The 13,042-nt window shown below is 33.9% G+C and overlaps 1 protein-coding gene across 11 annotated transcripts in view; it reads left to right on the plus strand.

Annotated features, from left to right (window-relative positions):
- LOC150100053 (MAGUK scaffold protein DLG1-like) overlaps positions 1 to 13,042 on the plus strand; it is a 741,341-nt gene that overhangs the window by 709,008 nt on the left and 19,291 nt on the right. For all 11 annotated transcript variants that reach the window (XR_016549250.1, XM_090402768.1, XM_090402765.1 and 8 more), the window contains one exon: positions 10,151 to 10,323. Coding sequence is in view for 10 of the 11 variants with exons in the window: in XM_090402768.1 (XP_090258894.1) it covers positions 10,151 to 10,323 (173 nt within the window). In the remaining variant the exon portion in view is untranslated. The remainder of the gene's footprint in view (positions 1 to 10,150; positions 10,324 to 13,042) is intronic.

Genomic DNA, 13,042 nt, shown 5'->3' on the forward strand with positions numbered 1-13,042 from the left:
CATTAGGAAATTGATGGGTGAAAAATATTGTCTTGAAGAGGAAGTAGATACTTTTTTGAGATTGAGGAGGCTGTGTGTGTGTGTGTGTGTGTGTGTGTGTGTGTGTGTGTGTGTGTGTGTGTGTGTGTGTGTGTGTGTCTCAGGCAAGATGAGAAGTAATCATCCTGAGAATAGAAATCTGATCTTCAATGGAGATCTGATAATTATTAAAAGGAAGGAGAAGAAAAGAAAAGTGAGATATTTTATATGAGATGTAAGATAGGACTGTGTTTTGATAGCATCGAAGTTCACTGTGATAATAAGATAGGTGTTTTACATGTTACATAAATCCTTGAAGTTTCCATAACATGCATTTGAGCACCACGCGGTTTGTGAGATGAAGAAGAAGCATGGAGTGTGCTGTTATTATCAAAACTATGAATAACATTTTAGATTAGTGAGAGAGGGTAATTGATGTACAGGAGGAATAGTGAGCAAAATTAAATGTGTGTGTATTGGAGAGGAGAGGATAGCAATCTTACTTTCTAGTGCTCAAATGCTTTGAGCACTAGAAAGTAAGATTGCTACATTTTGCCCTTTCATCATCATCATCATCATTAAATTCCTGCCATGTACCTTCAAAGGGTGTACAGGATATGATAGTACTACATGAAAAATTTACATCATTACTAACTTCCTATCTACAATTTTCCTCCAAATCAGTCTGTTAATTGTCAAGACTCCAACATTACCAGATCTTATATTTCTATAAGAGCTCGTCTAAGGCACTTTGTACCGTATCAATCCACCTATATCTTGGTTTTCCTCTGGGTCATTTTCCTGCCAACTTGGCAGAGAATACTTGTTTTGCTAATCTTTCCTCGCCCATTCTATTTAAGTGACCATACCACCTGAGATTAGCTCTTCTAACACATTCCTGGATGCTGACAATGTCAAGTTCTTTCCTAATATTCTCGTTTTTAATATGATATTGCCATTGATGCCATCTGTTCACGCCTCTAATCTTTCTGAGGACTCTCATATCTGCGGTCTCTAGTCTTTGGTCAAGTGTTTTACTCCTGACCCAGCTCTCAGATCCATAAGTTAAAACTGGTTTGAACACTGTCTTGTATACAGCTAATTTAGTGTTCCGACTAATTTCTCTCTTATTCCATATGAATTTATTCATTGACTTCCTACCATACCAGCTTTGTTGATTCCATTGTCTATTTCCATATTTAATTTACCATCCTCACTAAAAATCATGCCTAAGTAGTTGAAATGTTTCTTCTTCCACAGGTTCTCCGTTCAAAACACAGTTGACATTTTCAACGATTCTACCTATTTTCATTGTCTTTGTCTTTTTATTACTGACCTTCATGCCATATCTATTACAACAGTTATTCAATTTGGTCAGAGAATCTTGCAGACTTATAGCGGATTTATTTAGAAGTATAACATCATCCGCATAAAGGAAAGAGCTGACATTAACATCTCCAATTTTGATATCATGTTTAATACCACTTTCCTTCACAATGTGATCCATATAGATAATGAATAACAGAGCGGATAATGTACATCCTTGTCTCACACCAGATTTAACATTAAACCATCTTCCTATACTTTCTTTAATTCTAACTGCTGACTTACAACTCAAATAAAGACTAAGTATTGCTTGATATAATGCCCCATTGACACCATATAACTGTAGCGTATTGGATAGCTTCTCTATTAGCACCTTGTCATATGCCTTTTCCAAATTGACAAAACTTAAATACAGATCTTTGTTATATTCCCATGATTTCTCCACTATTTGTCGTAAAGTGAAGATCTGATCCTGACAGCCTCTATTTGACCTGAATCCAGCTTGTTCTTCACCAAGCTTTTCTTCCACAATTCTTCTCAACCGTTTTTCAAGTATACTTGCATATATCTTACCAGGAACACTCAGTAGGGATATACCTCTGTAATTGTGACATTCAGTTTTATTTCCCTTTTTATATATGGGTACTATGAGCTCTACTCCAATCATTGAGAATTCGTCCCTCTGTCCAGGCATTCTGAACTATGCAGTGCAGCCACTGTAAGACTTTTATACCACCATACTTCAGCATTTCTGGTAGAATATCATCTTCTCCTGCAGCCTTTCCACATTTCAAGCCTTTGATGGCTTTTTCTACTTCAAGTATTGATATGTATTCCTGACTGCATGCTTGGTCAGTGTTTTTTATCACTGTGCTGTCATCACTGCTTGTTTCATTTAGCAAATTTTCAAAGTAATTACTCCATACTTCAAGGATATCTTTTTCTCCCGTTTTCATTTCACTTTTATCATCTCTAACTCCTTTTACAGCACTCTTTCCTTCATTCCTAAGCGTCTTCAACAACCCCCAGAATATTTTGCCACCTTCTTGATATTTATTTTCTATATTCTTGCCAAAGTCCTCCCATGACTTTTGTTTAGCTAGTTTTACACACTGTTTAGCTTTCTTACATTTGTCTCTGTATTCTTTAAGAGCACAAGCTGACTTATTTGCCAGGAACTTTTGATATGCTTTCTTCTTTTCCTTCACTGCCTCTTTAATTTCCTGTGTCCACCATGGAATTCTAATTTTTCTATCCTTGCAGACAACTTCACCACATGCCTCTCTAGCTGAATCAATCAGGATTTTCTTCAAGGCTTGCCACTGAATCTCCAAGGTTTGGTTCCTGTTCAAGGATCAAAGCTGTATAACTGAGAGACCTCCACATAGCCTTTAAAGGAATGCAGAGAACCGACCAGGGCTTCTGACCTAATGTCCAATCCTCACCTTTTCATGGTGCACCCTGTTGGGTATCTACCTGGAGAACGAACGAGAATGGGCTGGAAATTTGGGATTTTGCCAACCAAATTGTATTCCTATTGGTTAAACCAAAATACAAAATGATGGTACAACATTTTGCCCTTTCACAGTTGGAAATTTTTTACAAAATCTGCAAGATGCAGTGTAGACTGAATGCAAGGCTTAGATTTTTGATGCGCCACAGTACTACATGAAAAAGTTAGATTATTACTAACACCCTATCAATACTTTCCTCAAGATATGTTATTTTCATCTTGAATTACTTTAGCATGCTTGTTGGAGAATGATTGGGATTGTATATGGAATGTTGTGGAGGTATGAAGGCTACCAGTGAGATTCATGTTATTTGTTGGGCAGGTATCGAAATTCATTCCAGCATATTGAGTCTGATTGATGCATAGAGCTTGCTTTTTGTTTGAGTCAGACCACAGAAAGGAAGAATAGAAATGGTAGTGCCATCCTTCCTCATTTGGCTGTGATAATGAGAATAGTTGGATGAAGGCTGTTTCATACAAAAGGCCTGAGTTGCTAGGAAAAGAGCTGACAGCTGTGGTGTATTTGGAGTGAGGGTTGGTTAAAAAATGAACTAGGGTATTTTAAAGACATGCAAACAAATGCAATAAAGTATGGCAAGGAAATTATGAGCCAGAACAAATCGCAAAGAGGAGATTCTAGGTTGCCATTTTGATTTGACAAATGCATATGTAACGACATTCTTTTGAAGGAAGTGTGTAATTTGTATAGATAGTTGACTTGGAAAGTAGTTATTCGGTCTTCCATTTGTGATTGATTCTATGAGTAATAGCAGGTCTGTTTTAGGTGCATGTAAGCAGTAATCATATTATTTATGTTTTGGCCGCAAATGTTGAAGTAGATATGAGAGTTTTTGTATGGAAATTTTTGTTTTTATTGTGTTTTTAATGATATTTTTTGCATTTTTTTTTGTTACTTTATATGGAAAATTTTTTATAGTCTTGGTGTTCGATGTCATGAAAAAATATTTGCATATTTTTTCATGACATCTTTCATGATTGGTAATATTAGAAAGTTTCATTGGTTAACCATGCTACCAGGACGTATATATACGTCCAAGTTACCATGGATGCGAAGAGCATATTAAAATTGTAATACCATTGATATTACATTGAAATATATGATGGATATGAAGCATATGAGGATGCGTATTTGATCCATAATGGCCGGTAAGATGGTTAATTGTTTATCAGACTTGTGAATTTGGACTCTCACACAAGGATTACTTAGTTGCCTGTTTCTGCATCACTTCAATAGTATTCCCTATCTACCACTACATGCAAATTCTCTCTCTAACAGAGTGTGCAGCAGCATTATTCACCATCTAATTGAAGACTCCCTGATACATTAACATCAGGATCAGTTTTATGTACTACTATTTGATGATTTGCAGAGCTGCTTTACTGATGTACTCTCAAATGGAGGAGATACTGTCTCTCCAGTCAATGGTAGTAGTGTTTTAGGCATGCTCACAGACTATATATAAGAAGAGAAGGTGAAACGAACTTGAGACCATGCTCTGGACATGGCAATAGCCACGTCAGGCTTCCGGTAAACAAGGTATTGCTTTTGTATAAATAACAAAAAAATTTATACCAAATGAAATTGTTTTTCATTTCAGTTCCTTTTGCATAATAACGTTTAGCTTTCTCTTTTTTTTTTCATCATCATCATCAAATTTTTGAATATATAACCTCTGGGGGCATGGGGAGTATACAGGATATTATGATAGTACTACATGAAAAAGTTAGGTTATTATTAACACCCTATCAATAATTTCCTCCAATAAATCCCTGTGTGAGGACTCCAGTATTATCAGATCTTCTGCCCTCTAAGACACATCTTCTTTATCAATACATCTAGACCTTGTTCTTCCTCTGGGTCTTATTCTTGCCATTCTGGCAAAAAAACATTGTTTTGCTCTCTTCTTACCACCTGAGATTAGTTCTGCTAACACGTTCCTGAATGCTAATGTCATGTTCTTTCTTAATATCCCTGTTTTTTAATATTGTACTGCCATTGAAGCCATCTGTTCATTCCTCTAATCTTTCTCAGAACTCTCATATGTGTTATCCAGTCTCTGATCAAGTGTTTAATTTCTAATCCAGCTCTCAGATCCATAAATTAAAATTGATTTGAAATTATCGTTATACAGCTAGTTTAGTGTTCAGACTAATTTCTCTCTTATTCCATATAAATTTATTCAGTTGACTTCCTACCATACCAGCTTTGCTAATTCTGTTGTCTATTTCCATACTTAATTTGCTATCTTCACTGAAATTTCAGCCTAAATAGCTGAAATGTTTTACTTGTTCTATAGGTTCTCCATTCAGGTTCTCCTATGTATTTAATGTTTGAAGTTTTTCTGCCTATTTTCATTTTTTATATCTTCTTATTGCTAAGTTTTCATTCTAAGTTTATTACAGCAGTTATTCAATTTAGTCAAGGAAATCCTGTAGACTTGTACTGGATTTAAGTATAACATCATCTGCATAAAGCTAAGAGCTGAGATTAACATTTCCGATTTTGATATCAGATTTAATACCACTTTCTTTCATAATGATCCATATAGATGATGAATATTACTAGAGATGACAATGTGCACCCTTGTCTCACACCTGATTTAAACTCAGACTATCTTCAAATCAAATCAAGGCCTTTGAATTATGTAGTGTAGCACTGAAATTTTTTTATACCTCCATATTTGAACATTTCTTGTTGAATGTCATCTGCTCCAGCTGCTTTTATATGTTTCAAGTTTTTGATGGCTTTTTCTTTTCAAGTATTGAAGCAGACTCCTGGTTGCATTTCTGTTGAGTGTTTTCTACCACCATGCTGTCAATGCTTGTTTCATTTAAAATTCTCAAAGTAATCAATCCAAACATCTATAATACCTTTGTCTTTACTATTTCTTTTGCAGTACTTTTTTCCTCCATTTCTGAGTTTTTTCAGTAGCATCCAGAATATTTTATCACCTTACTGATATTTATTTTCAGTGTTTTTACCAGAGTCTTTCCACTTCTCTTTTAGCTAGTTTTACACAGTGCTTCACTTTTATACATTTTTTTTTTGTATTATCTCTCTCTCTGATTTACTTGCCAGAAATATTTGATATGCTTTCTTCTTTTTATTGACTACATTTTTAACTTCCTGAGTCCACAATGCAGTTCTGATTTATCTATCCTTGCAGACAACTTCACTTCATACCTCTCTAGCTAAATCAATCAGTGTTTTCTTCAGTATTTGCCACTGAATCTCTATGGTTTGGTGCTTCTTTCAAGTCTTTCATTTTTTCCTGAATAATGTTTGTTTATTTCAGACTATTAAAATTCTTATATTTGAGCATTTTTTTTATGTACTAATTATTTCAATATGAAGTTTCTTGCCATTCAACGTTACTTAGTGCAGATTTAGTAACATTTATATTAATACTTTGCTGACTTTTTGAAATTGAGTTATAACAACTGATGTTCTGTCTTCATAACCATCATATTTTCAATATCTTGTAAAATAATGGATTACATGAAAATAAGGAAATTGCATTTGGTTTATTGCTGTCAAACAGTACATTTTAGTGTCAGATTTAAGCCAATGGGGTGAATAAAACTGTACTCCATTCTTGAGACTTATTATAAAAAAAAAATTAAAAAAAAAAAATTGCACCCACCATATTACATCCATGATGTGCAGTTAAGATGAAATATCTTCCAGCCTGAAGATATCTGTTGACATTTTGTATATTTTCTGAATATTTTTCAATAAAATTTGTTGGAACACTCTATCATTAATTATTTGCTAGCAAATCCATTCCATATTCTGATTATTAGTGGTTCACTTGGAGTTTTTTTTTTTATCTCGTTAATGTTTACGTAATAAAAAAAATGCATATAAAGGACTCTTCAGAGTTCATGCCTTTTGATTGTTTTGCATTAAGTAAAATACTTTTTCACTTAATGCACTGTCTCAGATTACTACCATTTTGGTAGTAATCTGAAACCGTGGCCACAAAATAATTATGACCTTCAGTATGAATTGTATTGGTATTGCTTACTTAAATAAGGTAGTATCAAGGCATCTCGGAAAAGTTTTTATATTTATCTTTTATTAGTACTGTATATTAGAGTTCTACTGATATAAATTTCCACACTGTGCTTAATTATTCTAGTATGAGACAGCTCTAAATCTAAATAGAATAAAAAGAAATTTAAATAAGAAAACTGACTTCTTTTATTCCCTAAAAGGAGGAGGGGACAAGGCCATTTCGTCCCAGCTAACTTTTGAAGACAAGTAGGCAGTTAGCCTCCATCCTTAGCCAATCGCAGAATAGCTTGCTCAAGACTATTAGTGATTTTAATTGGCACCCAGGGAAGAGAAAGTATGGTAGACAACTGCCACTATCTCATAGTTCCTAACACTATATACGATTGTTGTCTGAAGTAGTGTGAATTTTACAGTTGATTTTCTTGAGTTGATGGGATGAAACACCTGAGTTTCCAGGAAAAAAAATTGCTTGCCCTTTCCAGAGACTCGACTAACTGGAGAATTGGTTGAAGAAAAGCTTAGAAAAAGATTTTCTAGTCACTAACTAGAGTCAAACTTAGAATGGTCTTTTTTCCAGTGACCTAGCACTATTGATCCAAATACCATTTCTGCAGGATTACACAGGCCTGATATAGAAGAACTAAAAATTGTGTATTACTTTTTGTTAGTAAACAATTCTTAGTTATTCTATATTAGACTCTTCTGAAATATTTAAAATATTTTGAGGGAAAAAATTAGACTACAAAATAATAGTAATTCATCTAAAGCATAAAAAGACAACTTATTTATATTTGCAAATTTCAGATGGAAAATCTAGCTTCTGCAGTACTGGATGGTAGAGGAATTTTATTACTTAGTGCAGGGTTTCCCAAACTTTTCTACGACGGAACACTTCACAAATCCTGAAATTTTCACGGAACACCTTGGTTATTTTGTAATGTATTAATTAATAATTAATTGTTAATTTAGCTGATTTTATTATTAATTAATAATTGATCATTAATTATACATAAACATCATTAAATTAATTTGTGCTGATTTTCATTGACATATCCCATTCTGATCACCAAAAATTTATAATATTATAAGTACTTACGAGTGAATGCAGACTTTTTCTCCTATGTGCTGCTAGTAGTTTTCCCCTCCTTTTGTACATCGCTTTGTAGGCTGGTGGTGGATGACTCACTATCTGTTGCATCACAAACACCTTCAGTAGGAGATTTCTTAATATCAAAATTAAACAAAGTCCCTTGTCTCTTATTCATATTAGAATTTAAATCTGTATTCCTATTACTTTTAAAAAAATCACGGCACTCTGGTTTCAGAACAAGCACTTACACACTGCAATACGAACTTGCAAATAAAGTATTCAGTATTAATAGATTTTAGAACCGGATATAGACTAGCTTGATTCAATTTCAGTGGAAAAATTTTCTTTATATTTCCTTGCTGATTGGTCACTAACATTTGCAACAGATGTTATTTCTTTCAGTTTTGAGAACAGAGGATATGCCATCCATTGCTGTAATCGTCTTGCAGGCAATTTTTATGATTGGTCATAAACAGCGGTATTCTCTTTCCCGATTGTTGAAAGATTTCGATGTGCGAAAATTAATGATAATTCATGAATATTTCCATGTTTAAAAATATGCCGCTTGGTCACTGACATTTGCTACACAGATGTCATTTCCTTCAGCTTTGAGAACAGAGGATACGCCACCCATTGTTATAATCCATTTGCAGGCAATTTTTATGACCGGTCATAAACAGCGGTATTCCCTTTCCCAAATGTTGAAAGGTTTCGATGTGTGAAAATTAACGATATACAGATGTTATTAGGCATTCTGGGTCTGAGCGTTTCGACATATTCACGAATATTATTCTCCTTAGAATATTTCTTCTATAAAATATTTATTCATGAAAAATGCTTAGAAAACTAAAATGACAAATTCCAGGAGAATTTCCGTGGAACACAGTTTGGGAAACCCTGACTTAGTGTAATACTAGCAATTTGTTTGTCCGAGACTTGGGAGGGATCAAAATCACATCTGACCTCCATTGCTTGGCACTTTCTTTTTCATCCCCAATCTTCATTATGAAAATGTATTTAGGCATTATGGAAAAGTTTATAATTTTGATCTTTTAAGCACAACAGCTGTATAAATAGTTATTCTTAAGATGGACATCAGAAGTACAATGGATTTAGAAGGCTTTGGAGTCAGCTAGATCTGATTGGTAGAAAAAGTGGCACTCTGTTCAGATTACAGAGTGTAGGGGAATTAAACAGTTTATTAAAGAATTTTTTACTGCATATTTCATGTTGAAAGTCAGCAATCAGTTTCATTAATCACTTATTTCACTTTTCCCAGTTATATGTTCTTTGACTCTTCAGATCTCCAGGGTGACATTTATACGTGCATTCGTTATAACATCCCATGTCAAAGAGTTAGAATATTAGAAGGATTGTTTTATTTTATTTATTTTTTTTTGGTTAAAATTGTTATACCTCTAACTTGTTCATAACTTCAGACTTTTTCTTTCTAGACTGCACATCTCTGTCTGATGTGAAGCAGTTAAGTGATATTGGAATCATATTTGTGCCCCAGAATTCATCAGGTTTCTTGCTTTTGTGTGCATTCCAACTTTGGGCAGATAGGAAGACCTCCAGCCATCTATTTGGAAGATTACAAAGATTATAGCAAATATGTTAAACCTAATTATTTTGATCCTGCTGAGCATGTTATTTCTATAACATGTCAAGTTGGAAAGATTCTTCACAGAGAAAGTAATCTTATTACTTTCATTAGTAGCATCATTGTTACACTTGAATAGAAATGACTGTTTTCTTTTCTCAAAACTGTGAGATGTTAATCTTTTGAGCATTCTCTCACCAAGCTAAAAGAATATTTTCCTTTCCTCTATTTAATAATCATACTTTACCAAATTCTAATGACGCATAAAACAAATGTAGCTTGCACATTGTGCACTAATATCACATTAGCAAACCACCATTTTTTTTTCTAGTTAGTTAAATTTTGTTATATATTCCCAGCTTTTAAATCTTGAAGGTGGAACACTTCATTGAAGATAATCTGACTGCTGGGTATTTCATTGGTATCATGTAGACTTCATGGTAAAGGAAATGCAATAAAATTATGTTTCACATTTGACAACTTCAGCACATTTGTAATAAAAATTATATCTATAAGAGTCTGCCATAGAACTTTAATTTGACATGACTACATTTCTTTTAGACACAACCAGGCTCAAACGGGATTATGAAGTGGATAGTAGAGACTATCATTTTGTAGCATCCAGAGAACAAATGGAAAAAGACATTCAGAATCATTTATTTATTGAAGCAGGCCAATATAATGATAATCTGTATGGTACAAGTGTAGCATCTGTAAGAGAAGTTGCAGAAAAGGTAAGCACAGGTGACTAGTTTTCTTAACTAGTAGTTTTAAAGCTTCAAGTATCAAGCTTCCTTTATTATAATTATTCAAATATTGAGGATGTTCAAAAAATAAGGTAAAAGAAAAGCATTTGGATCATCCTTTTCATTATATGAACACCAGATAACATGACATTGACGTTGCATAGCCACCGTGAATTATAAGATGACTAGAAACATGTTGTATATGTGCATAACACTCATCTTAGAAGCCTGGCCAATCAAATCTGCCAGATGAGACTGTTTGTCCTACTACTGATGTAATTTCTATTCCTTTGATCGCTAAAGAATTAACTGGCCATGACGCAATTTGTAAACAGTGGTAATGTGTAATGTCATTCCCTGGTTAACAAAACTTGACATAGATGATTTCTTCTACACCAGGATAGGTGCCTATTTGTCATAGTGGAAACAAATACATAAAACATCTCTGGCAATAAATGTGTACCAAAAGTCAACTTATATATTTGTATGCACCTATGTCACAATAAAGTTCTTCACATAAGAGTGCTTGTTACCTTGTTTTTTGAAACACTTATAAAAGCTCCTTCCTAGATATAGTACAAATTACTATATCTAGGAAGGAGATACTCATTTATCTATATCTGATAAATGAGTATGTAAGTCAGCATAACAAAAGAAATAATTATTAATTGCGGAATAACTTACATGAAACATTTTATTTAGCATAAAATTTTCACCCCTAGTATATAGAACATCTTCAGTGTGACTTTTAAATTAAATAAGTAGAATAGATAACCAGAAGACTTAACAATGAAAACATATGAATAACGTGTACTGTTCTGACTCATGAAATTTAATATAAGATGTTCATCATGATGAGCAGCTGCCAATCTACCAGTTTGGCCAGAGTTTGATAACCTACAATAGCACAGTATTTGGTGAGCTAAAGGTAGAAGTTTATCCTTTGCGCTGCCCACAAAAGCAGAAATCTTTTTATAGGGTGAAAGGACACCTGAAAACCAACAGATCTAAGCAATTTGGTTATTCCTTTAAAAACACCCCTACACAAGGAGTAGTAGCATGATGGATCACTTCTTGGAAGGTAAGTGGCAAGGAAACACTATAGCTGTTTACAACCTTGTTGTAAACAGCTCGACTTGCTGAAGCCATTGGAGCACAAAGAGTGAGCTCGATGTACAAGAATCTTAATGGCCAGATTTTTGAAAAAGATAATGATGTGAAAAAGCATGAATGTAAAATTCAGTGCGAGATTTCTTTCTAAAAATGGAGAAGTGAAAGCTGCCATCTGGCTGAAAAAAAAGCGAGAGACGTCTAAGAAGACAGTCTGATCTTCTTAATGCAGTAATGGATTCTGTTAATCTTTTGAATGAATTCTTGAACTTCAAGAATTATCCTTGCTACAAAACTGCAAAGTACCTTTCTAAATTACTTTAAGCATTCATACATACACACACACACAAAAAAATCTTCATCAAGAAGAGTTCTCATTTTAAAGAAAAGATCTCAGAGCTTTGTCTTCACCGCATTGATCTCTTCTCTTATTCAACTTAGATACCATATCTCTATTTCCTATGTTCTTTTAGATGAGACACTGGATTTCATCTGGCAAGACTTTATTTTTATTCTCTTTGACTTTATCATCATCCACTCTGGCTACTTCGCATTAGAGTAAACTTGATCAACAGATTGAAGATTTACAGACATGGGTAGTCTGCATTTTTCAACACTAGAACTATTTCATGGAATGATTGAACAATGCCTACTAGATAATCTCTCTCCTAAACCTTCCATATGGTACAAGTATGTGGATAGCATCCTACCAGTCTGGCATGGTTTCCTTGCTGAACTTCAAGATATTGTCATGACGATTAACAACCCATTACTGCATCCAGTTCACTCTTGAAGTAGACGATCATCATATTGCTTGTCTTCTTTGTCATCCATAGCACAACCTTCACTTCTGTTTTTTTAGAAAGAAAACTCACAAAGAATAAACTTCCACTTTTAACCCACCTGGAATCTATCAAATACTATGCTAGTGTGAGTTATCATACTTTGGCAAATTGGTAGTGTAAAATTTATGTTAATTTTTTTATATATATCTCTTGTTAATTGCTCTATTCCCCTTTCCCTTATACTTCTTGCCAAATAAGATCTTTTGCTGCGCCTTTTTATATAATCCTCAGTGGCCCTATTTTCAATAAAAGGCATGTGCAGAACCTTCAAACAAAGAGAATGCCTCAAGCTAGAGCCAATTTCTCCCTGATTAAAAATCTGGTATCAAATCCTTTCGGAACTAAGAGAATTTATTTGTTTAGCTGCGCCATCTTAGTTCCTATACAAGATAGAATTTCTTGTCAGAGATATGATTCACAGATTATCATGATTTCCAAAACTATCAGAATTACTCAAGCCCTTACTAATTTACTCTTAACTGCAGTCGTAACCATTTCCTATCTTAACTTCCCGCGCTTCTTACATATACAGGTTCTATAATTTTAGCAGGTGGTGCATTGACTTAAATGATCGGACATGTATTTTGGGTTAAAAGACAAAGAAATTTATTCATACTAAATACGATACATGTTAAACAAAACTTAAACTAGTTGAAAGGTCCTCAAAATTAAGTAAGCTAAACTAACACACAAGATAAGGTTCAAATAGGCATTTCTCATCAGATGATATATAACAAAATTTCAACCTCGTA

The sequence above is a fragment of the Typopeltis vanoorti genome, chromosome 13 (genome assembly GCF_054136105.1).
Source record: "Typopeltis vanoorti isolate ZY-2024b chromosome 13, IOZ_Tvanoo_1.0, whole genome shotgun sequence".
Taxonomy (NCBI): Eukaryota; Metazoa; Arthropoda; class Arachnida; order Uropygi; family Thelyphonidae; genus Typopeltis; species Typopeltis vanoorti.